Below are 27,803 nucleotides of genomic sequence, written 5' to 3'. Positions count from 1 at the left end.
TTTGGTAGATAAATGTACCTTTTTATTGGATATTGAGGGCGTTAGTACCAGGAAGGCACGGACCAGACTTCATAATAACAAATCTTTTTTTTCTTTCAAACTACAAGGTGACAAAAAAAAAAAATCTTTTTCCTGAAGGGAGATCCTTTCACAGAAAGGATGATGGACACACACATACGGCCTCTAGGACCATATAACGAAGTTAGAAGAAATCATGAAGACTTTAAGGTGGTGGGTTATGACTGTATGGCTATGTATCTCAACACACACACTGTTTGAATATAAGAAACATCATTGTCCATCAAAATATGACTTAAGACATTTTCCATTAATGAGTAGAAATACGTATAAGTTCAAAACAGTGAAAGAAACAAACTGTAAGAAATATAGTTGTTTTTAATTACATAGCAGTATCAAATGCATGAGTTATGTCAAACAGAGACGTCTTTTTTTAACAAAACAAAAAAAAACTTGTTCGGATGCTGTATTTGCTGACGCGGGGAAAAATTAAATATGACTTTGGAAACTTGAAAATAAGAACGTACGCGTCACAGTTCAGCTCGGCAACAGGAATTAAAGGAGCTGAGGCTCGACTGAACATTAATCAGCTCCGATGTTTGTTGTTCGCTGGATTTCATGAAGTGAACACTGAACATTTACCGCAACAGTTTTGTAATTTCATGAAACACACTCTTCTCTTTCTTGCCGGGAGTTGGAGAACAGGATTGAACCCACTCTCGTGTCTCTACAGTAAATATGAAGCTACTGTACCACAAGCACATATTCGCTTAGCTTAGCTTAGCATAAAGACTGGAAATAGAGGGAAACAACTAGCCTGGCTCTGTCCAAAGCTAACAAGGTTGTACAGTAGGGCCAGGCGTTAAACAATAAAACAATATCAATAAGTATTGCAAATTATGTTTTTAAATCAATGGCAATATAGCAAAAGTAAAATATATATTGATATATTTCTTATGCTTTGTGTAAACACAGTGATGTTGTTTATGAAATTCTCTGCTTAGAAAGAAAAGCACAACTTTTATTCAGGAGCAAAAGTCTTTAAACTTAAAAGAAATAATAATGTGACATTTACCGTGATGATCAACATCGAATGAGATGAACCTTTTTATTTTTTGGCATGTCGCCCAGCCTTATTGTTTAGTATCAATCTTCACAAGGAAATTCAATAAATGTTCCTTTATCGGAAGAATCTGGTCTTTTTCCAATTATTGTTTTTAAATCATTTAAACCAACTGGTTTTCTGTTGTTGTGATGAAACGTTACGGTGCATTTTAAATAGATCTTTAGTGTTTTCACCCCAGAGAACTTAAAATAAAAACATTATGGCTGTATTTTTAAAGCTATAACTGCGGCACTTTGAGCTTGAGCTGAATGACTTACGAGTAAAAACATAAACAACCTCCCGTCCTCACTCACACCAGCAGACTGGAACGTTGAGATGTAATTAACGTGTAATAAGAGCTTGTAACACGACCTGTCAGCTACCGCAGGCTACACTCCGCTCACATCTTATTAATGAAACCAGTCTTTCTTGTTCGGAGCCACAAACCTCTTAATACTGCCGCATAGATTTGAATGTAATACTGTATGACAGTCTGGACGATTGTTTACAAAAACCACAACATGTAAAGAGATTTCAGGTAAAGCAACAGGAAGCAATGTAACAAATTCCAGTTTTAAAACGATGCGACGAAACAAAAGTAACGAGGACTCAAAGGAAGACGAATAACGCATGCATCAGAACGGTTTGTCTTGGCTGGCGATCAGCCCGGGCTCCATCTTGAGTCGGGATTACAGGGAAGAAGCTTCCGAGGCCGCAAACCCGACTCGAGTCCGGACACGCAGGAACAAACTCGACCTCATTCCTCCCGGGGAACTCGATCGGAGTTCACAGGGCAAGAAACAGTTCTGACCTTTTTGTGATCTAAGAAGCTGACACACGAGCCCGATCTGCCGAGGAGGCGCGTGCACGATGTGTTGATTTAAAGTAGAGCTTTGAAATCTGATGGCTTGGGATGTGTAAAAATGACGAGAAGGGTAAAAGGGGGGGGGGGCGTGATTGTCAAGGCGAGGGTTTTGACACCTGCATAGTGTGATGAAGGCACGTCGAGTGTGTCTTCACATGGTTAAGGATCCAGCCTGAGAGGAGACGGGGGGGGGGGGGGGGCGTTGGCACACCGCACTTCCTGCTGAGGTAAGATGAAGTGGCATAGAGGGAGAGTAAAAGGATTATGGATCCATTTTCCCTCTGAAGGGTTTTCGCGTCACACTGTGATTAATGACGCGGATGCAGAAACGCATCATTTCATGTCTTTGGTTCGTAGCTCAGAGAGATTTTCTGTCCTCCACAGAAACCCTTGATATGCTCATCGTGTGTGTGTGTGTGTGTGTGTGTCTGCCGTGGCTCCACCTGCACGCACACATCGTTTCAAAACCAGTTTGGAGGAGACAGGTTTGAATTAAATTGTTTTTCTTAAGAAGTTGACACGATCCCTTTCGTTTCCTTTCACACAGGAGGAGCCGGTTTTTGAAGACACAGGTTTTCTCGAGCCCAGTGTTCGTTCCTAAAACGACCGCTTCAGTCATAATCCTCCGTGTTTGTTCGTTTATCTTGTGTAACGCGTGTGACGTGGTGACTGAAGATGCAGCCGACTTGTTGCCAGTTTACTCATCTCTTCCGTTTCTTGCCAAGAATAGAAACCACCTCTCCGACACTCCTCTCTCTCGTCTCGTTCCCTGAGGGCTGAAATAGCTCCACATGTGACACGGAGGAGCGAAAAGGCCGCCCTGAGGTCGCCTCGGCTCCGTCACACCACGAACTCCGGCACCTCTTCGCTGGTCAGGTCCAGGGAGAAGTACTTGTTGGTTCTCTTGATGGGGAACGGGTGCTGGTCGGCGAGCATGCCGGCGCGCTGGTCGGCCAGGCCCTGGTAGCCGCTGCTGTCGCTCAGCTCCTGGGCGCAGCCGAACGTGTAGCTGTGGGCGGTGTCCTGGCAGAGCTCCGCCCACTGCAGGCAGTCCTTCTGGTAGAGCCGCACGTCGTCCAGGGATTGGCTGTGGCGGTCGGTCGAGGAGTCGGGCTTCTTGCAGGCAGACGTCTGCGAGAGAAGGAAACAAATCAAAATTAAACACAGAGTTATAGTTACTCATCTTTAGCTTGTGACACTCAACACTTTCTTTTATCTGCAAAAAAGAGTTTTAACTATTCCACCCCTTCACTGAATAAGCCAATTGTATCATTATCAGGAATTATGGAGTTTGTTTAAGTGCTCTGGTGGAACGAGCTGACGAATCATGTCACCGCACTCTGGATCAAGCCGTAAAAAGAGGTTAATGCTCTTTAATATATATGAATTTTTAACTGCAGCGCTGAGAAACCCGAGCATTAAATGGTAATCACCTGCGGCAGAGACTCGATGCTCTGTCCTCGCATCTTCACGACGGTCTCCGAGGAGCTGGAGGTGGAGGAGCTGACATCTTTCACGATCAGGCCTGAGGAGAAAGTATGGTCATGTTTTAGTTACTGTATGATGCGAGTGTTCCCCCTGGTTGATTGTTACATTTGATATCTGGTTTTATATCTTGTTCTCTACTCATAATGTTGGAAAACCGTGACTCAAATATTATTGTACTTCTCCAGATTTGCTGTAGAGGAACATCAGATAAGGAAAACTCTGAAACCCTGAAGTAAATCAAGTCTATGTTAATTTACTTGTAATTCAGGCTCTAGGTGGGAATATAAAAAGAACTCCATGTGTACCTGAGTATCCGTTGGACTGATCAGGAGACATCGTCAACATGTCCTCTGTGATGTGGATGCACAGCTCCTGGTCCAGAGCCATCTCATGTAGCTCCTCATAATCTTTGGGGTCGTCCACCAGCATCTCGATCTCTGCAAAAGGAACAAATGTTGCTTAAATTATTACACAACAAAAACCCTGAAATAATTATAACTTCGAACCAATAACCTGCAGTTTCTTTCTGTCTTTTGACATTGTTTTGCAGCACTTTCGAGGCAAGGTGGAGGTATCTTCATTTAACCTCTTTAGAGGCGGTTGAAATTCGCCTAAAACGCCTGTTTGAGGACTACCCAAATTGAATTGAAAGCTGTTCTTGAACCACTTGGAGTACTAGATGATCTTGGTCTCTTTTGAAAGGTAACATTCTGAACTTTCCCCTAACTAACTAACCCTAACCCAACAGTCAGAATCACTCTAAGTGCTACTGGCATTGAGTAATAGCAGTTGGCACACAGTGAAGTAGAAGGTTTTTATTTTCGCCTGAATATTTTTGGTAAACAGATGCCTGCAGATGACTCTAGCTGGGACTTATGAGCTGGAAAACACACTGGGACCCTAGCATGAAGCCTTGACTAGCCCAAGTTCAAATTTGATAACAATACCACAGAAAATGAATATTTGACAGATTTTTTCCTAAGGCCATGTCTAGGCGTTTTCCACAAAGGCCATTTGGAGACTCTAGGGCTGCCACTAACGACTATCTTTCTATCGATTAATCGGACGACTATTTTATCGATTAGTCGATTAATCTAAACGACTAATTTTCCTCCAAAAAAATCAAATTGACCATTTCATTTCAGTTAATTTTATTTTGACAACAACAAACTGTATGTCATCGTATAATGTAGCACAAAACAAAATGTAAACAAAGGCTCAAATATTAAAGTGCAAAACTGTAGGTTTAAACTAGCAACTCCAACGTGATAAAAATAAATAAAAAAGAGGGCTTATAAGTTAAGTCAGCAGTGCAACTCAAAAAGATATCAAAGTTTCTATTTAACCCCTTATCAAAATAAAAAAGTTAGGTCTGCATATTAAACAAAGTGCAACAAGTTTAAAGTATAAGAAACAATGGTGTCCAGCTCAAAATCAAACTCAAACGTTAGTTAGACATGTTTGTTGTAATGTAAGAATGTCAGCATGTCCACATGTTCTGGACTCAGTCTAGCGGACCCCCCGCGGGCGCCGTAGCTGAGGTGACGCGATTAGGACCCGACCCGCGCCGGGCCGCCGTCCGCACCTGCGACGGACACCGCCCCGCGGTCCGAGAAAAAGGAAGCCCCCGCACCAGCGACGCCGTGAGGCGCCGTGGACGAGGACCCCCCCCCCCCCAAAAAAAAACAAACAACTTGAGGCGGGCCGCACACCGAGCCTCCGGCTGCGTGGAGGGGAGTGCGCCGGGGCGACTGCTGCCCCAGCCGCGGCATGCATAGTCTATGGCGGCATGTGCCCAGCGGTTTAAAAAAAAAAATGCGTCGACGCATTTTATACGCGTCGACGCATTTTCAGCGTCGACGTAATCGATGACGTCGACGAATCGCGGCAGCCCTAGGAGACTCCAAAGGACGCTTTGTAACCATGGTAACCAACCAGGCTAAAAAGGCAAATTTTAAGCTTCTTAGGTAAGTCACGTCAGCTTTGTTACCATGTTTTTTTTCTACTTCCGGTCTGACTGAGACGTTGATTGTACCGGCTGTGGTGATCGGATTTACATCAGTGGAATCAGAAGAATCTTAGCTTTCTAACGATATGTTGCATCAGTACCTAGCTCTACGACGCAGTTCTGTTAATAACAATGTTTGACGCTGATCAGTAAAACAGAGCGTTTGAAAGGCGACCGTGGGAGGGGTGTTGTAGATGAGGTTAACAGGATATTAGGGTTATTGCCACTGACTCATTGTAGCTGAAACATCAACTCCTCCCTCTTACCGTCATCATCCAGGATGCGCTCCTTGCCGCTGCTCTCGATGCCCGAGGTGTGTGAGCTCCCGTGGCTGGTTGTGGACGAGCTGCAGGTCCTCAGGGGCCGGTGTGGGGCCTGGCCCGGGGCCCTGAAGCTGTCCGTCCCGATGCCCGAGGTGTGCGAGCTGCCGTGGCTGGTGGTGGAGTGGCGAGACAGGCGCTTGTGATGGGACATGCTGCCCGCGCTGCTGCCGCTGGCCCGGGAGCGTTTGTCCAGGTGGTCCATGTCCAGCTCCAGAGCGTCGCTGATGTACGACTCCCTGTACTGCTTCTTATCTGAGATCACACAAGACGCACAATAGACAAATTTAATAATATAGAGTAAAAAATTTCAGTTTTCAAGAGCCACAACTTTAAGTGCTGTCTAGAAATATAAACCTTAAAGCAAAACTTAAAAACTCTGGGAAATTATTAGTTTTCTAGAAGATAATTCTGAAAGAGGTCAAACAATCCACCGACCAGCTTTTCTAAAAACTCAACAATTAACACACAATCTGTCTTGTTTCAACTTCACAAACCTTAAGTATAAAAACAACTTTCTTCGTTTTAATGTTTTGTGTTATTTCTGTCGGACAATTTTTTCAAAGCTGCCAAACATTAAGAAACCGTCTGGACTTTCCCAGTTGACATCTTCGTCTACGTCTTCTACGTGTATGACTCCTCTTCTTCATCTGTTTTAGTCTAGTTTAGTTTCAGTTTTATGTCTGTCGCGTGCGAAAAACCATCGTCACCGTGCCCGATCGTTTGCTGGGATTTCTCCAGACATTCTCCTGCTGTATTCTCACATGGGCTCACTCCGACATTTTCCAAACAAATTACAAGAGCTGCTGGTAGGAAAAGTTCTGGAGCATGTCAGGAGCAACTGACTCAGACATTTGCAGTCTCACATCCTGCTGATCCAGAAGGAGAATGTCAGACTCCAGGAAGTAAATTCCCCTTGCAGGAGTTTATGTTGTCGTATTTTACAGCTGATTTATTCACCTGATCATTGTTATCGAGTTCTGGCACACGTTGAAAGAAAAAATGAAAAAAACGAAGTAATTAAATAATATGAGCTGCTGGCTCCTACCTTCGTTCTCCTCCAGTCGCCGGACTTGTTTGAGAACAGGTTGCAGGTTCATGTAGAGCCGGTGGCTGTTGCTGAGCAGCTGCAGGAGGTGGCGAGAGCGCGCTGGACAACCCGTGTAGTACATGAGCTTCCTGGCCGAGGGGAGGCCGTCAGGAAGGATCTCAAACTTCTTCCCCTGTGAGAGCAGGAGGATAAAAGGAAAAGATGAACGTTGATTACAGGACTACGGGATGATTTAGTGCAGTTATGAAAGAAGGAATGAAAGACAGAGGAAGAATGGAGTCTGGTTTTGCAGCCCAACACAAAGCGACATTCAGTTCACGTGTCTGTTTCTCATTTCTTCGTACAGACTCTGAAACAAAAGCATTTTTGAGCCGTCCTGATGATTTTCCAGGGAGAGGACATGTTGGCTGAATACACGGAAAAACTAAAATGGTGGGTTTGTGCTTTCTCCCCTCGCCTTCTGGCAGACGCACGACTCAATAACAGCTGTCTCCAGTGTCAGCCGGGTTGTTTTCAATACAGACCTATCAACATTTCTGCAAAGGTTTGGACTTTCAGAAGGTGACGGGCCAGTTTTGAGACTGTGAAAACGCAAAGATATGCAGGGTTTTGCCCACAAGGATTTTTTTACTTTATTTATCCAGATGTTATTAAAGAATCCAGCTGATTTGAAGTTTCCTTAAAGCCTGAACACAAGAAGGGAAGCACGTTTTAAATATTCAGCTTCTTACTGTAGGGAATTTAGATCATAGAAACCAACTGACAGGTCTTTGACACAGTGGCTTTTCCTATTAAATATCATTTTCTCCGGGCAGAGGTCTCCTTGAGGCCGAGAGATTTCCTGTTTGAAAAACCCTGGACTGGCAGGAAAACTGTTGGTGGGAAAAGGAAGGGGATTTATTCTCATCCAAGTTGAGTATTTGTCTTCAACCTCAAACTTCCCCTCAACAGCTCCGAGCGGCCGCCAGCGAAACGGTGGAGTCGCACCGGGCAGCGGCCGGGTGTGAACGAGCCAGAGTGAGTGAGTCAACACAGGCTGCAGCTGCATCACATCTCTGCTTCATAACACCAAGTGTATCTCTCCGCTCTTTCTTTTCATCTGAAGCATTTGAACTCTACTTTGTTGACAAGTTGCATGTTTTAGCTCAAATCGGTGAAGATGCTCGGAAATGTCGATGCTCACGTTGTCGGTGATACTAAGCAAGTCCCAGGACAGTTATATTAAGGCTTTTGTTCCACAGCCGAAAGTGGAGAGATGAGAGGAGTGGAGGGCGAACAGAAAACAGGAACAATATGGGACAAAGAGATCAGGCTCAACACAAACCAAGGACGATATAGCGCCACAAACCCAGAGGCCATTGGGACGCTGCTGGACTGGGAAGGTTTTCAAGCAAGTTTTCAAAGCAAATGTGGATAAATAGATAGATAGATAGAGGAGTTGTCTGAGAGCTTCAAACTACACAGTCTTGAGACACAGTCATCTGAAGTAGTTTGCCACTGGATCCAGCAGGAGGCGCTCATTTGACCTATTGAATGCCCTGTTGACCTGTCAGTAAATTAAGTCAGCATGCCAACTTCTTTGGCTACGAAAATGGAGTTTGCTGGAGAAGGACAAATCACGCCAAAGCATTAGAGAAGCGGCGAGTGGAAACGTTTTGTCACATCAAATCCGTTCATACTTGATTTTTGGGAGAAGTGACAGCTTTAACATGTACAGCAGGAAGTCAGGCTAAAAGACCATGTGACCACAGATGTAAATATATCAAGTTTAAAGGAGAATTATCCCTAAATCAATATATGGATGTTTATCATGAACCGACATTGGAATGAGTTAAGTTGCTGTTTCCACTAGTTTATGTTTGAAAAGGGTCGAATCTGCCCACACTCCAGAAACCAAACACACCGAGTCAACGGCCTCCCTGCCGGCAGTAACTCTATTCCAAACAAAACACAAACAGCAGCCCACCGGTGTCAAGCAGGTTATTAAACACTGTTCAGAAACCACTTAGACAAGGTTCTTGTTACATGACGCACACGTGATCGCTCCATCTAAACTCCCAGCACAAGACAGCTGCACCACTTTCTCCCCCTTTTCCAAAAAAGACAGGCCACACACATCGAGAAACTGCCCACATCACCGAGGGGACGTTTCATCCAACGATCTATCATCAACACCGGCGTTCACTGGAGTTCTGCTGAGGTCAGAGTCTGGCCCCGGATCCCACACCACAGGACACCAGGGTGATGACTTCATTTCAGTGGGAACACGTCGAACTCTCACCAGAGAAGCACAACTTGGTTTTCTCTTATTGCATCAGAAAACTGAATTCCAACCTTTTCCAACACCGAGCGGAAAAAACGCACCCCTCCTTCTCCAACCTCGATACCAAAGACAAGCTGAAGTCACAGCGGCCAAAAGCCCAGATCCAAAACATTTGCAACATCTGGTGCTGATTGACCCCACATGTCCCTCCGCCCTCTCTGGCTCGCTCGGCCCGCTGCTGCAGCCGTGGTGGCAGCGGTGTAGGATGACGTGACCGGAGGGTGGGGCGAAGGGAGCAAGCCTGTTATTCAGCAGAAGGGTGGGACGTGGCCACGAGAGGCCCCTTCATGTCCACTGTGAGACCACAGCCACGCCAGCGCCGGTGCACTGTCACGGCGCCGCAGACGGCAGATCCAGGGAAACCACCGAGAAAAAGAGGAATGAGAAAAACAGGATGTCTTTCCCCCATGAACTGAGTGGCAGACGGGACAATTCCAAAATCCACATTCTAGGACAACAAAGCATTTTTCTCAAAGGCCGTGCAGTCGTAAAAACTTTCCAAAAAATCCATTACCATATTTAAAAATACAGAGGGAGACAAAATTAGACTCTCAAGGAGCAAACAGCAGTGACAAGCAATAATTACCTCTCTGGGTTGTGATTATTAGCCGACCGGCATAAAACATGGAGGCGTCGGAGTGAAACAGATATACAGTCGGCTTCTCTGCCTCCCTGTGATAACACAAATCCTATGGAAGCAAATTAACAGACTGCTGCAGTCCACTGAACAAGGAGCTGACTCAGGCCAGAGATGAGAAGATTTAACAGGATTTCCTTGAGAGGGCAATAATTAGAATTTACTTTGATAAATCTGGAGACATGTATATCACGAGAGAATATAATGCTGCTCACAAGAAAACATATATGCTGTGAGAGTCTGTGTGAGTGTGTGTGTGTGTGTGTGTGAGTGTGTGTGTGCCAAGCAGAAAAAGTCGGTCTAAATCCCTGATTTGTTCCAGAGGACTTGCAGAGCTAAGATAAAACAGCAGCGTGGAGAAAAGGAGCCTTGTGTTTCCACGACCCTGAGCAGGAGAGAGGCTTCCACAAACATCACCGTGAGCCAGAGGATGCTCGGGTTTCATCCTCGTTACAATAGAGGAAGAAAAAGAACAAACGGTACCGGTTGGAAAAATGTGGCGTTCTGATGGAGCATCTGACTCACCACAAATACCAGTTTTCCCACGTTGGTCCAGGGGAAGTCGTACAACAGTTGCCTCACAGTGCCGACGTTCTGTAAAAAGACACAAACAGACAAAGTCAATGATTAGAATTTCAAACTCAGATCCAGGAAAGGCAGGGACACATATACTTGATCGCTTCGCAAATAAAAACTATACCTGGAATATTTGAATGCCACGTAAAGTCAGTCCCAATGTAAGCGATGCCTCCACTTCTTTCTTATCCTGGTGAAAGAGAAGAAATCATAAAGAGGGGTTAAGCCTGATTGATATAAGTAAAGAAAATTAACCCTCAGCCAAAAACTAAACAAAAAACAGCAGATCTTGTATTTCCAACCACGGCCTCTGCTTGTAGATTCATTGTCTTCTACAGAAACAACAAAGCCACCTGTGTTGTGAAAAGTGCAAGAGACAGATGATCCCGTCTCTCACCTTGTAGAGTCTGTAGTAGTGGACGGTGACATCATCAAGCTGAGCACACTCCTTGATGTACTTGAGGTGCGCCTCTGAAGCCGTGAGAGCAAACTGGTCTTTGTGCATGTTGGGGATGTGTCTCAGGATGTACTCACGGCCGCGCTTGGTTATCACCTGGAAGAAGGAGAGAGAGAGAGAGAGAGAGAGAGAGAGAGAGAGAGAGAGAGAGAGAGAGAGAGAGAGAGAGAGAGAGAGAGAGAGAGAGAGAGAGAGAGAGAGAGAGAAGTGTCAGGCTTGGCTGCCCTGAAGTTCTGCGAACACGTTTCAGCAGATTGGCAGCACGAGTTGCCAATGAGGATAATGAGTCCGCCTGCTGCAGAGCAAGCTGATGTCAGCCTGCAGAGACCAAACAAGGAACCGGAAACACTCTGGCTAAGCTCCGCATGTGACTTCTGAAGATTTCATAAGTGAGGTTTTTTTTCTAAGCACCTAAATCCACGAGAGATTTACTGCTGGGTAGCGCTCATCATCAAACCATTTCCTGTCACCGCCTGGTTTCAAGTGGCGATAAGAAGGCAGGAGGCTAATCACAGGAAGTGGAGGGCAATCAGACGGGTGTGGTGGTTCGAAACGCCACGGTGGTGGAGGACGATGTGGCCAGAAGAGAAACACAAACTGGAGAACTTCTCAAGATTAAAACAATATATCAGTGTGTGTGTGCGTGTTCTACTTTCATGGACAAAAATAAACTTGTTGTCCCAGTTCTCATTATCGCACATGCTCAGAGGTGGACCTGTCGCTAGGTGTTTGGTCAGTGTGATTAACGGCAGGTGGCTACAGACCCATATTCTGTTCCCACCACAGACCAGGACCCTGAACTTTATATTTGATCAGCTTGGACCTGTTATTTATTTCAGGGAGATTTCACTGTGACTCAGGAGAATGTCAGACAAGCTCACCCCCAGAAGGATTCACCCGTCTAATACATTAATGTGTTTACTGTTTTACTCACAACATGTTTAAGCAATTTGTTTGTGTTCTGCTGAAGCCTTTCCAGCTTTTCCCACAGAATATTAAATCTATGGCGGTAACGAAGGTCAGTCTCATGTACAACAGATCCCGAGTGACAGGTACACAGACTAAAAACTGAAGGAGGAGGTCTCGCGTGAGAGATAACTGAATAACTGAATTGCAAAAACATGAGCATGAGGTAAAAAGTACTGAGTTAGAAATGTTTGTTCATTATATCCTTTGTTTCAATGAATCCAGCTTCTTCTCCTTCTAGTTCGGGGATACTGCTGCTTTTTCATTATTTTATTTTTAGTTGTGAGCTTAATATCTTTCAGTTTCGGAATGTGAGCAGGTCAAAACAAGATATTTAAAGACGTCACCTTGAGCTCTAAAGCAAATACTCACACGTCTCTTACATAATCACATAAAATAAACAAGTGCCTGATATTTCAATAAGAGCCAGAGACAAAATAGGTCAGGTTTTGTTTTTTTGTTTTGCAGGTTGTGCTCAGTTGCAGCAGAACAAAGAAGACCCAGATGTGACCTGGTGTGAACAGTTAGAAGAAAGAAGAAGGAATGACGTTCATTGGTCTTAAATCATCCTTTTCTTTTCTCTTTTATAACTTTGACAAACAGGAGTTCAGGCCACATGCGCTACAGGTTAGACACACTCACCCACGGGGGGAAGTAGGCTTCAGGTTCAAAGTATTTCCCAAAGTGCTTGTTGCGTTTGAAGTTGCCGAGGTCGGCCTGCAGGGCGAAGGCCGCCAGCAGGAAGTAGGCCTCCTCCCTTTGGATACACTGAGAGAGCAGCACCTGTTTCCTCAGGTGCCAGTAGTAGTAGTACCTGGCTGCCCGGTCACTGCAGGGCAGACAGAGGTTCAGAGTTAAACAGATTATACGTTAATCCTGCTGATCTGGGTGACGTTAACACAGCCTGCTACGGGCGGGTGATGTAACTCGTAGCAGTAGGTTGTGAACAGTCCTTGAGCTTCACTTGCCTGATCAATCTCCCGTTCTCCACGTAATACTGAGCTCTGAAGTGAATGATCATCGGAGGACCAAACTGGTCGATACCCTGGAAAACACAAGTGGAAATTATTGTTTGGAACAAGGAACATTATTACATTGGTTAAGTCAGGGAGCAACTGTTAAGCATCAAGATTGAGAAATTGAGCAGTTTTAAAGAAATGTTTACAGCTAGGTACAGCTATGAAGATATCCGTCTTTAACCGGAAAGAGCAAATAGTCATAAAACATTCCAATTAGCATGTTTACCAACTGTCAGTTAAAATACACATGGATAGTAAAGGGAAAGGGCAACATGTCTCACAGTTAACAGCTAATTCAATTAATAGCTAAATCAATTAAAAGATAAAGAAAGCACTTTATGACAGATGGGATATGGCCCAAAGAAAGAATTATTTTGGGGTGCAACTAAATTTTACATACTCATAGATACCAGTCCCTTTAAATATGCCCGACTTTTACATCGAGAACCACAAATAATGAACTAGGAAATCTGTACATCTGTACCAACCAACCATCCAACAGGGTGAAATAATAACCTCCTTGGCTGAGGTGAATACACCTGCAATTTACAGGGTTAAAAATGAAAGCGACAGTTTATATTTCCTCTTCCTGCGTTATGAGCATGTTCACCTGATGCTGACTCTCTGATAAATCCTGTAAATCCGAGACAGGGGATTCTATTAAATCCAGTTTTATTAAGTTTTAGTGTCTGAAACTTCTCTTGTGTCACTTTAAAATGTGGACTTACACGCCTCTGCTCACAGTTACACTTTTTTTAAACTGAAGATTTAAATCCCCTCACATCTTTTCTCACCTTGCTGGCTTCTCTCTTCCATTCCTTGGGACAGTATTTGGACAGTTTCTGATCCAGCTCCATGTAGATGTGTTCATTATCTGTCAAGAGAGAGAGATGGGTTTAGGTCTTTGTCATCACTGTGTGTGTGTGTGTGTGTACGTATAGGTGCCTTCATGTTTGCCTATGCTCAGAGAAATCCCCCCTGAATGAGGTCTGTTCAAAGACTGGCTCAGAGCCATCACATCAGACAGTCTCTGCTCTCCTCTTTGTACTCGGAGCCTCTGGTATTCCTTCTCATTTCTTCACCTCGCTCAGTCACGTCTTAATCTCCTCCTGAAGTGACGCCTTTCATGAGCTGATCTGACAACTCACAGTTTCTATAACATGAAGACTTGTTGAAAAGCTGCAGTAGATGAAGAGAGTCTCGTACAGAGCACCGGAGAATATCTTCCTGACCGTGTTATCAGAGCGATGAAATGTGAAGTAAGACGTGAAGACGATGTCCAAAATCTTATCGGCCTCGTTTTCACCTTGTTAAATTCAAAACATTTACCCAGAAACTTTGAGTTTTATTTGGTGACGATAGCTGAGGCTTCTGCCGCCATCCCATTACAGCTGAGGTCAACGGCATTTAGTGTGTGGTGCTTCAGGAATCCATAAATTACATTTAAAAAACTCCAGAGACGACTGTTTCCAGAAAGAATATCTCTGTTGCTGGATATCAAATATCGACAGTGGAAACTTGTGTTTTTTAAGACTTGTTTGAAGCCTTTAATTTAATTTTAGTGGTCTATTCTGTCAGTTAACATCAACAGTACATCTACATTGAATCATGTAGTTGATGTGTGTGAACAACAGTGGATATGCATCTGTAAAAAATCTGAAGAGATCGTCTTAGGTCATCTGAAGAAAGTTTGAATGATGGAGGAACAAAGTCGAACCAATCAATTAATAACCGCTGTAAAGCTACAGCTAATAATTATTTTCATACTAACAAGTTCCAAGAGCCTGAGACGATGTAGTGAAATATCTCGTATTTTCTGACCAATAGTTCACAGACAATGCTACCAACTAGAATAGGATCAGCAGCCTTTCAAGACTTCTCCGTTTAAAGTGCTTGCAAACTGCAAAGTAGTGTGAGCCATAAGAGTAACTGCACTGATAATTAAATGGATCACTGCTGTTGAAACTAAAACATAGCAGCGTGGATTAGAGTGCAGCTCTGTAAGTCATTTTTTCCATCCGAGCTCGGGAGAAAAATAACCAACCCCGACCAGAACTCAAGAGGAATTCTGTATTTTCTGAACCGAGCCTGATTTTTTGAGCAGAACTATAAAAGACCCGCATCCATTCATCAGAGCAGGAGTTAGTGTTTTTCTTTTTATCCTCCAAACAGCGAGGAACCAGATGTACGTCTGTGTGACACTCTGGTCCGAGGGGACGGTGGGTGACACACAGGGAGTGGGTGGCCCTTTGTTTGCCTTGGGGATTTCACGCTGTTCAGACAAGCACTTCAGGAATGTCCCACCATCAGACCCACTGGCTCCTGCTCAACTGCCCTGCTGTGCCGTCATTGGCTCATGTGGAGGCCAGCTGTCTTTGGACGCTGCCTTTGCCATTTACTCTCCCTTTGCAGTTGCCTACAACTGTCACCCGCTGTCTGCTCGGCCGTGGGACAGACACGCTGACTCAATCCATGCGCACGACCCTCGCTGGGCAGCGTCACAGTAAAAACAACTTTACCCTCCGCAGCACAATGGGAGGCAGTCAGGGCGAGGTGGGCCTGGTTCCTGGGAGACCGCCATGACAGATAGGTGAGAGATGCTAGTTTAGTTTAGTGCGGAGTTATTTGTCTGAGGAGAGTAACTGCCTGGTTACAGAGGTTTAAGTGCTACTCCTTGCGAGTTTATTCACTGCACAGTTTGCATCCAATCAATGGGAACTTTAAATATATATATATATTTATATATTTAAAGTTCCCAGTGATAAGAACTACCTAAATGTGTATTCTGACTTTTTAGTTTGGTTCATGTCCCATTCACTACCATGGAAGAGACAGGGTTTAGGGCCTATACTGCAACCAGCCACCAGGGGGATTCTGTTACATTGTCAATCTTTATAAACAGTCTACAATCACAAACAGAAGAAGGAAGCATTTCTTTGTTTTCCTCGAAGAAGATGAGAGGTCTTACTCTGAATAACGCTGAGACCAAACAGATGACAGTCCTTCAGCCTCAGGAGGTCGCACACCTGCACCAACAGTTCCTGGCACAAAGTCTTCACCTGAGGACATAAGAGGAGGAGGAGGAGGAGAAAGGTTATTTTTAGCTTATCTGTTAGCAATCACATTCCTTACACGAATACAATCAGACACAAGCTATCGAACGCAAACGTCTGGTGTGGATTGTAGACTCCCTGTGACTTCTTGTAAAATTAAACCTTATTTTGGTTAAAGTCGAAACCTTGTTTTTGGCCAACAACACCAGGAAGTCACATTCAAGGCTATAGTTATGGAACAACAGTTGGTAATTTACTGTAATTAATATCTTCAGGATTCTGCACCACAAAAAACAGGGTTTCTTCAGTAGCTGCTGTCAGATGCCAAGAAGCCGACATTTATTGTGAAATTAAAACAACTCTATTTACGCTCTTTGAAAAAGCTTCTAAGGCGAGATCAATACAACACTAAGGGAAACTGATCCAAGTTAACAGCTCTCTCGAGCTCCTTTATTTACACGTGCCAGTTATTTTTATGTACTTATATCTTCAGACTGAGTTAGAGGAGCCAGTTTCCTCATGTTTCTTGCGTCAATCTCTTTATTTCCCAGAATACCAAATTGCTCATTTGACTGTTCAAGTGATACACTCATGGGAAAAGCAGCATTGCAACAGGAGAAGTGACATCACGTCTACTCACATTGACAATGACGTTGAGCGTGTCATCGTTGGGCAGAAAGACACAGACACAGCGGCGGTCTTGCATGGTTTTGTTGTTGTGGAAGCTCAGTCTGTTCATCTTCGAGTGGCTGGGACAGGACAGGCCCCTCCGCCTGCTTCGGGGGCTCTGGGCCCTCGGACGACCCGCCTCCTCTTCCTCCCCCTCCTCCTCCTCCTCAACAGCTCAGTCGCTGTAGTCCAGAACAGACACACCTGACGCACCTGTGGGCTCAGCAGGCCGAGCAGCACTCGCAGGGCAGGGCATGGGGACGTGAGCTGCAGTCTGACACTGTGGAGGCACAACAGAGAGGATGGAGGACTTCAAGTTAGTGTATCACGCTGTATAAAGATGGGCTCTGCGAAATGAGGGGATTAGACCCTGACCATAATGGGTTTTGTGGGCTTGATACCACTATTAAGGGGTAAACATATTTCTGATAGTTTTAATATCGAAAAACATAAAAGCAGATAATCAAATGTCTTTGAATAGTAATTTCAGCCGATATTATCAGGCTACATCTAGAGTCCTATGTTTTCATATGACAGGAGGCAGCATTCCTGTTCATGTCCTTGAACGTGTGACATCAGCGCAGGAGAATGTCGGTGACTCCAGAGGAACATGTGCACAGGAACTGATGAGATGCATAACGATGGCTCGAAGGAAACACACAGAACTCAGACTGAGTCAGACTGAAAAGCAACTTTTTTGTTTTTTTTCTATCACTTTCCCGTCAAAAACAGAATTACACCACAGCAGCGACAGAGTAGCTGTTGTGAAACTCGTGCACGGAGATTTGGAAGCTGAGCGGGTGTCTGAATTCGTTGGCACTGTGAGTTTAACAGCTCCACATTTTCCTCCTGGCATCAGATTTGTCAACTCATTCTGTTTTCAGCTGTTGACACGGTTCCATATTTAGTTGTCTGCTGAAATCCACATGTACAGCTCTATTGATGCTGACACAGAAAGACAAACATTTAAAACATCCCTAGGTTATATTAGTATTACTTAAACACTGGGATTGTTGTGATGTGTATGTTTAATCTTTTTATAATAATTTTTTGTGTATTTATGGGCAAGTTAAGAACATCAGTGCTGCAGGAATGAGTCAGAATATCTGCCCAGTAAATTTTAAGTGTTTTCACAGAAATGTGTTGGAGAAATTTGACTTTATTCTGCACCTGAGCCAAACTCATGATAAATCTTCACAACTTTGTGTGACTCACACACACACACTCACACACACACCTCCTGAGAACAGCTCACAGCGTGAACTGAGCCCTGGGGCGTGTGAGACCAGCAGGGAGTGTGAAAAGTCTCAGAGCTGACAAAAGAATGTTTAAGAACAATGGATCCAGATTATCACCTCATCCTGTTTTAAAGTTCCTCACCTAGAGGACATGTTGTCATTAAAAACAGATAGGACAGATAATGGGAAGGATCCCATGACAGAGAGGGGAAAACAATTTGAAATTTAAAAGACGAAGGCAGAAAGTTTAGGGTTGAGGAACCAATAAACCATGATCTAAATGTTGGGCTTTGCTGCAGTGACAGGACTCCTGAAACAGGTTGTCTCCTCTGCAGCTGGTTCCAAACGTATAGAAAATACAACAAACAAGGAACAGCAATGTTGAAAATTAAGTATTAGGGATTTCTTTTCTTAGAGGTCAGGACATTAAGTGTTAACAGCGTTTTGCATTAACCGCTGGTAGTCTAGTCATGGATGATAAGAACCAATCAGGATGTAAATGCGGGAGACTGCCTTATCCTAAAATCTAAGTTCCTGCTCGTCCATACTACAAAGGGATCTAAAAACAAGACGGTGCAGTTTATCGAGTGTATTGATTTAGGAGGTTGAAAACTCTGGAGTAGTTTGGATGGCAGGCGTGACCGCAACAACAGAGATGTGTCTAAGATGAAGATGATGTGTTTAAAACTGAACCCTGCTCACATGGATGAGGTCTGGGCAGATGGGAGAGTGAGTGTTAATAATGAAAATCCCTGTTGTTCAGCGTCTGTAACAAAGCAGCAGGTCGATTATCTGTCACCGGTGGAAACAACACGGAAATTACCGACCGAACCCCAAACCAATAAACACCTTTAGCTGTGGGATGGGTCTTCTGCTGCAAACTCTGAAAGTGCTTTTCGGACTAAGTGCCCATTCAATACGCCGGCTGTCCACATTTATAGAGAGGGAGCATTGTGGGCAGAGCAGCCGTAAATACACATACTGTTGACATCCTGCATCAGTTCTCATTGAGGCTGGTCATTGGTTGTGCAGCGTGGCAGGCAAGCAGCCACTCAGCAGTCAGCTGATGAGCCGTGACTGGGACGACTCCCTGCACTGCTGCTGACCTTGACTAAACTGCTGCACTGCACAAACACATATGTACATGAAGACAAAAATCCATCACACACATGCACACACACACACACACACACACACACACACACACACACACACACACTCTCACACCCTGATCTCTTGCCATGACCATATGTCAGGTGCAGCTACAGAGCAGCTGAGCTGTGGGATGGCAGCAGGGTTAATTAGTGCTGAGATCTTTCTAATTGGATCACTTCCAAGCATCGCTCGCTTCTCATCCAAAGAGCGAGAGTGGTTCCAGTAAACCACAACCGATACAACACTTGCCGAGAACACCGAGCTGCTCTCTTTGCAAGAGCACAGAGTTTGAGAAGCGTGATTTAACTGTACCGTTCTTTGTGTAACTAGATGATTACTTCTGATGTTTGTCGACTGAAAGAGGCAAAAGATAAGATGCAGATTGAATCCTCACTAAAGCTAATATCAATCGCTAAAACATGAGACTTTTGGTAACAGTGACATGAAATCAACGGCTTACATGTGAAGTTGACTACCTCTCACGTGTTAGTTGCAATGATGCATTTTAAAAGTGGAACATAGTAGCGTGGATGTAGCCTTAAACATGGCTTTCAGCATTTCCTAATTTCGGGCTCAACTGTAATCATATAATAAACCAGCTGCAATATCTACTGCACATTATCTGAATTCACTTGAGAAGTCGTCTTACTGGAGAGAATTTTACAGACTTTTTCACTTGACTTTTGATCAATTCTGTACAGAATTTACTGGAACCTGGAGCTTCTTCCAGCTGGATTAATCAGTCTTTGTAATAGTTAATAGTAGGATGATAAATTAAATCTATTTGCCCCTCACGTGTTAGTTGCAATGATGCATTTTAAAAGTGAAACATAGTAGCGTGGATGTAGCCTAAAACATGGCTTGCAGCATTTCCTAAGTTCTTTATTTTAGGGGCTCAAAACCTCGTATTTCTCAGGGATTGAATTCTGTGAACAAGATGGAAACACTCACACATTCAGCTTAGTCATGTCTTCCTGCAGAGAGGTTAATGGCCCTTGAAGCAGTTACCGTTAATATCATATCATGTTGCATGTGCAGCCAGAAATATGATTCCTACTTTCTGCAGACGCCCTAGTTATGACACACTTATCATAGTGTTTAGTGTTAAATTGAAAGTGGACGTGTGTTGGTCTCATGCAGAGGCGGGTAACTCGGAGAAAACCGTGTGCAGTCATTATTGATGGGTTTAAAAGTCTATAGTGTCATGTCTGGTCTACACTCAGCATGGCAAACACTGGGTCTGTGAGAGTGCTGCTGGGTAATAACATTACTGCTGCTTTCCATCACCCCTTTCACTGCTGTGCAAAGTGTGATGCAACACTAAAGTCCATCTAAAGCAACACACACACACACACAAAGAGCAGCCAACGGAACTTCTACCTCCTGCCTTTCAGCCCCCGGAAAACAGGAATTCTGTCAACGTGGCAAACCTCAGAGTCATGACATCAAACCCCACACTGGGAAAGAGAAAGAGAGGCCCTCTGTCACAACTACACCTCTCTCTTTCTCGTTCTTTCCCTCCTCCTTTCACACACCAGAGGGGTGGAGAGCCTCTGCGACCAACTATTGGAGGGTGAAGCCAAAGAGAAACTTCCTCAGCTCGGAGAAGGAGGAGGAGGAAGAGGAGGACGGAGGCTGCTTTTAAAATAGCTTCAGGTGGAGTCTGTGTCAAACTATCAGAGAAAGGAGGGAAGAAGAGGGAGGATGTATACAGCAGAGAGGGGCGAGAGAACGCAGGACGGAGGGAGGGAGGGAGATGGAGTGAGGCGGCCCTCAGAGCTCGGGCATGAAAAAAACTGCTGCAGTCAGGAGAATTCCTCACTAACATCTGCTTCTCATTCCAACAATGGCGGTCTTTGATTCCTGACGAACACAACGGGCAGCTCCGCCACCGGCTCCACGTGCACACATCCTCCACCAGCATCCTACAACCTGGAGCTGCACACGTGATCTGTAACTCCTAATCTAGAACAGAACCCTATTAATAAAGTTATACATTAGTGTTATTCACTATAACTGGCTGGTTTTGTCTGGCTTCGCCGACTTTGAATACTATACTGGTGCATCAGGACCTAACAGGTAGAGCCAGATAGGTTTTCAGGCATGGAAAAGCCGATTCAACTCACTTAGCAATATTTATAACTTTGAAGAGATGAAACCATTAATCAATTGACTGAAATAATCAAGAGTTATTCTCACAATCAATTTGTTGTTTAGGCAAAACCTTACTAGTTGAAGCAGCTATATTAGAAGTACTAGCTATACGAAAATGTGATATATACTTTTAACAATAAGTTGATTTGCTGATAAAAAGAAAATGGCCAGCAATTAATAATTTGAGATATTCTTCATTACAACTTAAATGTTCAGACTCAAGCAATATATAATGTGAAGACTTTGAAGGGATGTTTAAAGGTATTGAGTCAAAATCGATGATTGAAGTCTTGAGTGTCACCTCACACCTAAAGTGTGAGGTGACAGTGAACTTTGACCATTTTATTGTTGTCCTCTTGTAACTAAGCTTATTAAATTATTATCGTCCAGTCCATGTGAATATTTGAAGAAATTCCCTCAAGGTGTCACGAGAATGCAGGACAGACAAACAGCATTAAAACAGTTAAAATAATGGCACTATGTTCACAGACTAGATTCACTTCATTCAGAAATAAAAACAAATCAAATCCCAAATTTATCACACAAACAATCGTATAAGAGGATGGATGTTTGTGTTGCTGCAGAAGCTGACACAAACTGCCCTCGCTGAAATATCTAGAGAGCTCGTTTTCAAAAGGCCAAAGCTTTTAAAAATAGTGCCAACTACTAAATCTGAGTGGGAACTGCTCTTTTTTTTCCTCCTCCTCGGTTCGCTGCCAGAATATCTGTTTATTCAGCTAATGAGAAATGCTGCTGAGCCGACGCGCAGCCCTAAATCACATTGGTCACAAGATGGCACGAGCCCTTGCTGTGAGACTTTTCCTGCTCGTCTTCGTCTAACCTACCGATACGCTGAAAGAGGAGGGGCCGAGTGTGGAGAGTAAACAGGAAGAAGCACGCTAGCGGCCGACATGCTTGACCACCCGAACCACTAATCTTGGATTCGATGGTCTAAACATCTATTTTGGGTCCTGGCTGGCTCGAGATGTCAGGAAGTGGCTGTCATTATGTACAGAAACGAAAAAACTCACTTATGTTTATTTTACTTACAAAATAAGGCTGCCCTGACTGTGATGATGTTGTTGTTTATATATTTGTGTAGCTCTGCTGTGACCCTTGCTGGTATTAATAGAGCCTAGAAGCATGTTTAGCTGCTCCGCCATAAATACCTGGATGCCCTGTGTGTATGTGTTTCAGCCTTTAAGCTTAATCTCAAGCAGAAAACCACTGAGCACTATTTAAGACTGCAATTCCCATGATCCTCTGCCCATAGGTTCAGGCAGAAGATACTTTTTTGTCTCAGAATTCCTTGCCTATTTCCAAGCGGCTGAAACAATCTGTGGCTCAGATTCAAATTAAAGTCTGAGAACCTCAAACCGGAGTTGAATGATTTATTGCAAGTTGATGAAACGTAGCGTCTGGATTATGGTAATTATCCACAACACAGGCAGAAGCAGCTCCAGTAAATATCGCTTTCTTTCACAGGAAGTATAATCTATCGTATATGTGTTTCCTCATAAATCCAGGATGTGAGGAGTAAACGCCTGCCTGTCCTCCTTAATCAAATGTCACGCTCATTAACCTCTCAAGGTCATGCCTGAACACAGAAAAGCCCTGTAATGATATTATATAATTCATAAGGAAACGTCGAGGAATGGGTGGTGGGTGGCCTCGGGCTCAACTGCTAATCACATAATAAACGCAGCTGCAATATCTACTGCACATTATCTGAATTCACTGGAGAAGACGTCTTACTGGAGAGAATTTTACAGACTTTTCACTTTTGATCAATTCTGTCTAGGGATGACTAGAACCTGGAGCTTCTTCCAGCTGGATTAATCATCCTTTGTAATAGTTAATAGTAGGGTGATAAATTAAATCTATTTGCCCCGCTGCTGTTTCACAATTCAACCCCTGCACACATGTACACACAGGAAAATTACAATATGAAACATAGCTGGCAGCTAATTGCTCTTGATGACAGTCATTGTCTGAGGAGCAGAACTATGCAGGGAGTGTCGAGTACACGGCTTTTCTACTTAAACAAGTAACATAAACAAGCTCCTTGGTTTTTGACTTGATTTTCCACCAAGATTTGGAAGTAATAAATCATTTTTAATCCAGAATGCAACAGAAACATATATTTGATTAAATTAGTTTTAATGTCCATATTGGAGTTGGCTGAAAGGTTGGAGTTGGAATTCTCTGGATGATGTTAAACCCAAACAATTTCCTTCTTTGAAGCCAAACCACCAGGTAACTATTATGAGTGTGCACTTGACTGCTTGAATCAACATTCCTTTTATTGACAATGTTCGACAGGTAACTTTTTGGAAGCTGTAAACTTAAAGCAACAGGGAGCTAAAACAGTAAAGTAAAAAAAACCTATGAGTTCTCAGTGAAGTAAAAATGATCTTTAGGCTAAAGATTTTCAACGTCCATAACATCTGGCTTCCATGTTGCTCTGAGCAAGGACACACACATGCATGCACACCTACACACACACACACACTTCAAACTGCCTGCGCTGCCAGACGTGTTAGAACAGAGTCAGCAGTCGCTCCCTTCCCTCCCCGCCCAGCAGTCAGGCTTGGACTGTGCATGAGTAACCCCACAAAACTAGCAGTCGCAGTGCAACACACCGCAGAAACGTCAACCCGACCATTACGTATCCTCGAAATAGAGCGAGTAGCATTAAAGGAGAGGGTTAAAAAAATGAGCTGCAATTATAACAAACCCCGACCGAGCCCGGCTTGCTTTGTTTCTACCAAAGATTTCTGCGTTTGGACAGAATGTGAAGGGTTGTTGCCGGTGATCGGATCCGTTTCCTGCGAATAGGGATCGTCTCCTCTATTGACACTGTCACACCTGAAAAGAGTCACAAGACTGAGACGTGGTGTGTCTTTTTAACCAGGACAAACAAAAGCTACGCGGGAGTTTATCTGCAGCCTTATACGAAATCAGACCAATACCTGTAAATATTTGAGAGTTGGCAGAGTGTGTATAATAAAATACAGCTGTGTGAAAATACTTGGTGCAGGGCCAGCGTTTTCCTCAGCTTCGAACTCTACGGCCTGAAAATTACTTACACAAGTAAAGATGATGAAAGTCCATCATTTGGCCACTTCCACCAAAAAGGCCAAACAGGACTTAAAACTGGAACAACAACTGTAATTTTGGGTTATGCATACGCAAACGTTGGCACTGGGAGTGAACCTGCGTCTCAGTAATACATCTTCCCTGCAAAAAACTCCATTGAATATCAGCTAAATATCAAACAGGAAGTTCTGAGAGCTGCAGCGAGGAGTGAGAGCAGTCGATAATATCCTCGGGGGGTGCCGGCAGGTTAAATCTGTCTGGTCTGCTTCCTTGAAAGGACTCGAGCTTCACTAAGGCGGCCATGCAGGCAGAGGGGAAGAAACAAAACCCAAGAAAAAGCGAGAACCAGACAGAAATGCTAGAAGATCTGACCCCGTTTTCTTCTCCCCCCTATGGAGCACTTCAAACATCGATATAAGGAGTCATGGATAAAGGCATGTAACACTGACTTTGAAGGTTTTCATTTAAAATTCTTCTTGTGGTCTTCTGTTGAGCGATTTCAGGACTATAGTGAAGTCTGTGCAATTTGTCTTGCATCTGAAAGCAGCTACATGGGCTGGACAGTAAAGCAAAGAGCCCCGGGCACCTGTATAAATTACAAGTACAGATATTCAAATGCTACACAGCCACATTTTGTAAACACAGATGAGATAACACACGATACGGGGTGGTAAGAGGTAGAGTTTCTCCTTCTTTACGACAATAACAGTAATCTGATGCTTCCTTCCTCGTGGACCTGCAACACCCTCATTCCTCACTTACATTGTCCTGACAATCAAAATATGATCTCTCTTACATCTTAGCTAGTGGCAAAAAAGTTGTAGGCTGATACATTTACATAAATAAATACATAAAATTCAGATATTTGAAAACAAGTTGCAAATCACCTCCCAGCGTGTGTATCAGACTTCCATTGGAGAATATTATTTCTGAGGAGATGATGATTGTCATTAGCATAACATGGTTATCTCTCCATTATCAATGTAAACGCACAAACAGACATGTTCTTCCTCAACTAAAAGATTCTTCGTCCAGACAAGTGTTTTCACTCTGTATCAGAAGGAAGGAAGTCAAATTTTACTTATATAGCACCTTTCAAAACTTGGTACTACTCCGTTGGTTACTTCGTTAAAGTAAAAAACTACGAACAAGTGGGACATGGGATTTCTTTTCTTGGACTGACAGTCAGTTTTCACAACACTATGCATACATCACTGGCCGTTGAGTTGTGACTGATAAGAACCAGGAAGCACAAGCAGGTGATAGCGTCATCATTTTCGAAAAAGTCTTGATTTATGCCTGACCAGACTAAAATGCAGCCCAGCAGTTTTCAAACGAAAATGGGGTCAGCAGCATTTCCAAAAGTATTAGGCCCTCAAAAACTCCAGATAAGGGGAAGACGGTTGCCAGGTATTATCCTTAATGCTGAGGGAAAACCCTGTTACCTTCAGGAAAACATTAGATCCTGACGTGTGGTTTCTACCTGACGGGACAGTGGAATCAAGGTAAAAGCTGCAGGGTTCCTCAGACATAAGTGATCAGTGAAGTGGTGCTTTCAGGCCACCCCATTACACATTCCTACACAGATTCAAGTGAATGAGTCACACACACACACACACACTCATGCACACACACACACACCAACCACCTTTGTTCACACGTTTCCTTTTTGTTTCCTGTTCAAGCAGAGCTCTTCCTGTCCGGCCAGCACCTGCACCATCTCCCTCTTCCCTTCATTTTGCTCTGGCCGAGACAGTGACACAATCACAAAAACACAAGTTGTTTTTCTTCCGTGTGTCCCCCCCCTTTTCACAGCTGGAGCAGAGACGCGTGTGTACTGTATGCTTGGGAATGGGCCACACAAGGTATGTGATTATCCTGCCATGTGTACTGGAGGAGTTCTAAGTGTTGCAGGAGATCCCCTCATTGAGCCAGAAGTCACGCTAACATTTTCAAAATGCGAAAAACCCTAATTTTTGCAAAATGCATTGTGAAACAGCATTTATTACCCCTTCTTATGACTTACAGCTAAAAGAACACAATAGTGACAATTCTACAGTAAGAATCAAGTTCGGCTGGGGAAGCATTCCTCTCAGCGGAAGTGCCCTTGAGCAAAATATGAAGCTCCAGGGACTCATCTTCCCAGAATGACCTCTGGGGATGAAAGATACTTGATCACTTAAGAGGAGTAAACTTACTCAGGTTAAAGTGGAGCCAAACAGTGTTCAGAGGCTGGACTCTGCAGGAAGGCGTGAGTCCTCTGGTCTGATTCTAAACAGAGGGGGAATTGTTGGCATTCCTGGTTGCTAAGAAAACAACTCTTGAGTTTGCTCAAAGGGACATTAAAGGGGGACTGATTGACATCTAACAACATTGTCCCCTGTTGGAGGGGAAGGGGGGGGGGATTCATGGCATGTTAACTGCACTGTAATAACACATGAGGAGGAATTGTATCATTTAAAGGTTCAAACACTTTGGGATCAACATTTATCATTTTTGGTAACATCTTTGCAACATGCACTTTGTAACGTGTTTAAAAAAAAAAGTGCGAAACACATAAATCATTAATTACCCCGGGGAGAAAAATGTGAAGCCATTGAAATAACCTGCGTCATAAACAGTGAATAAATAATAGAATGGAATTGGAATGTTTGGAACTTTTTGATGCTAACATTCCAAAGTAAAATGTGGTGGCAGCATCACCACTGGGAACTCTTTTTAAATGTTTTAAAACCCACTTTAACTATTATACACGTTAAATTCAGCGGGGGGAAATGCGAATTGTTCAAGAGATTTAGCTAGCCTCAATGACGTCACTGGGGTCGTATCCGCAAAAAAGAGTGCGAAAGATTTGTTTTAAACGTTCAGAGCATCCCGCATGGAGACGAACCCGCAAACCACTCACCTCCGTCTCTAACATGAGGGAAGAACCAGGTATAATCCGAACGAGAGCGTTAATCCAGTAGTTCTGCGTCCGAAGTCACGAACACTACGCAGAGAAATCCCGAAGTTTTTAGGGAAGAAGAAGTTCGTGGGAAACGCGTCGTTGCTCCGCAGCTTTCGAGCGGCGCCGCAATCTGTCCCCGCAGGACGAGGAGCCAGCAGGAGGACATGTGTGGAGGCTGCGAGCGGGAACACGGGGGGCGAGGAGACACATCCACATGTCCCACAGGTCTGAATCCACCATGTAGACCCACGGAGTCATTCACACGACATCTTAATTAAACAGCTATATGTTCTAGAATGTTCTGGATGGTGTTAGAGTGTTGTTATGCTTGTGAACGCCGCGGTGCTCGCTGCGTTCACCCCTCTAGTGGAACCCTGAGTTGGTATGGTCCACGGCTGCCTCTCATTCCATTCCTCCGGACTGAGCTGACCGACGCGCCGCGGTCATGATGGAAGAGGAGGCAGGAATAGACCGGGCATCGACCCTGTGTATTAATACGTACACTCAGGAATAAGGTGGTATTTTTACTCCCAAAAACACACACAAATACTCTGCAGCTGTTTTTTTTTTATTATAATCCTATACTGATAATAATAACTGTATTTGTATTGCACTTTTCAGTACAGGCAACAAAGTGCTTAACAGCAAATAATAT

General features: G+C 43.9%; 1 protein-coding gene across 1 annotated transcript; it reads right to left on the bottom strand.

Annotated features, from left to right (window-relative positions):
• Positions 1-27,265, bottom strand: frmd6 (FERM domain containing 6). The gene is made up of 14 exons (XM_061083099.1): positions 27,107-27,265; positions 16,527-16,835; positions 15,802-15,892; positions 13,628-13,707; positions 12,783-12,859; positions 12,457-12,643; positions 10,789-10,944; positions 10,516-10,581; positions 10,341-10,409; positions 6,853-7,027; positions 5,751-6,059; positions 3,782-3,913; positions 3,422-3,513; positions 1-3,119 (listed from the first exon to the last, which is right to left on the bottom strand). The coding sequence occupies exons 2-14, from the start codon at positions 16,623-16,625 to the stop codon at positions 2,829-2,831; spliced, it is 1,824 nt and encodes a 607-aa protein (XP_060939082.1). The 5' UTR covers positions 16,626-16,835; positions 27,107-27,265; the 3' UTR covers positions 1-2,828.
• Between the last annotated feature and the right edge of the window lie 538 nt (positions 27,266-27,803).

Source organism: Limanda limanda, chromosome 12 (assembly GCF_963576545.1).
Source record: "Limanda limanda chromosome 12, fLimLim1.1, whole genome shotgun sequence".
Taxonomy (NCBI): Eukaryota; Metazoa; Chordata; class Actinopteri; order Pleuronectiformes; family Pleuronectidae; genus Limanda; species Limanda limanda.
This window is presented reverse-complemented; position numbering and strand designations above follow the sequence as displayed.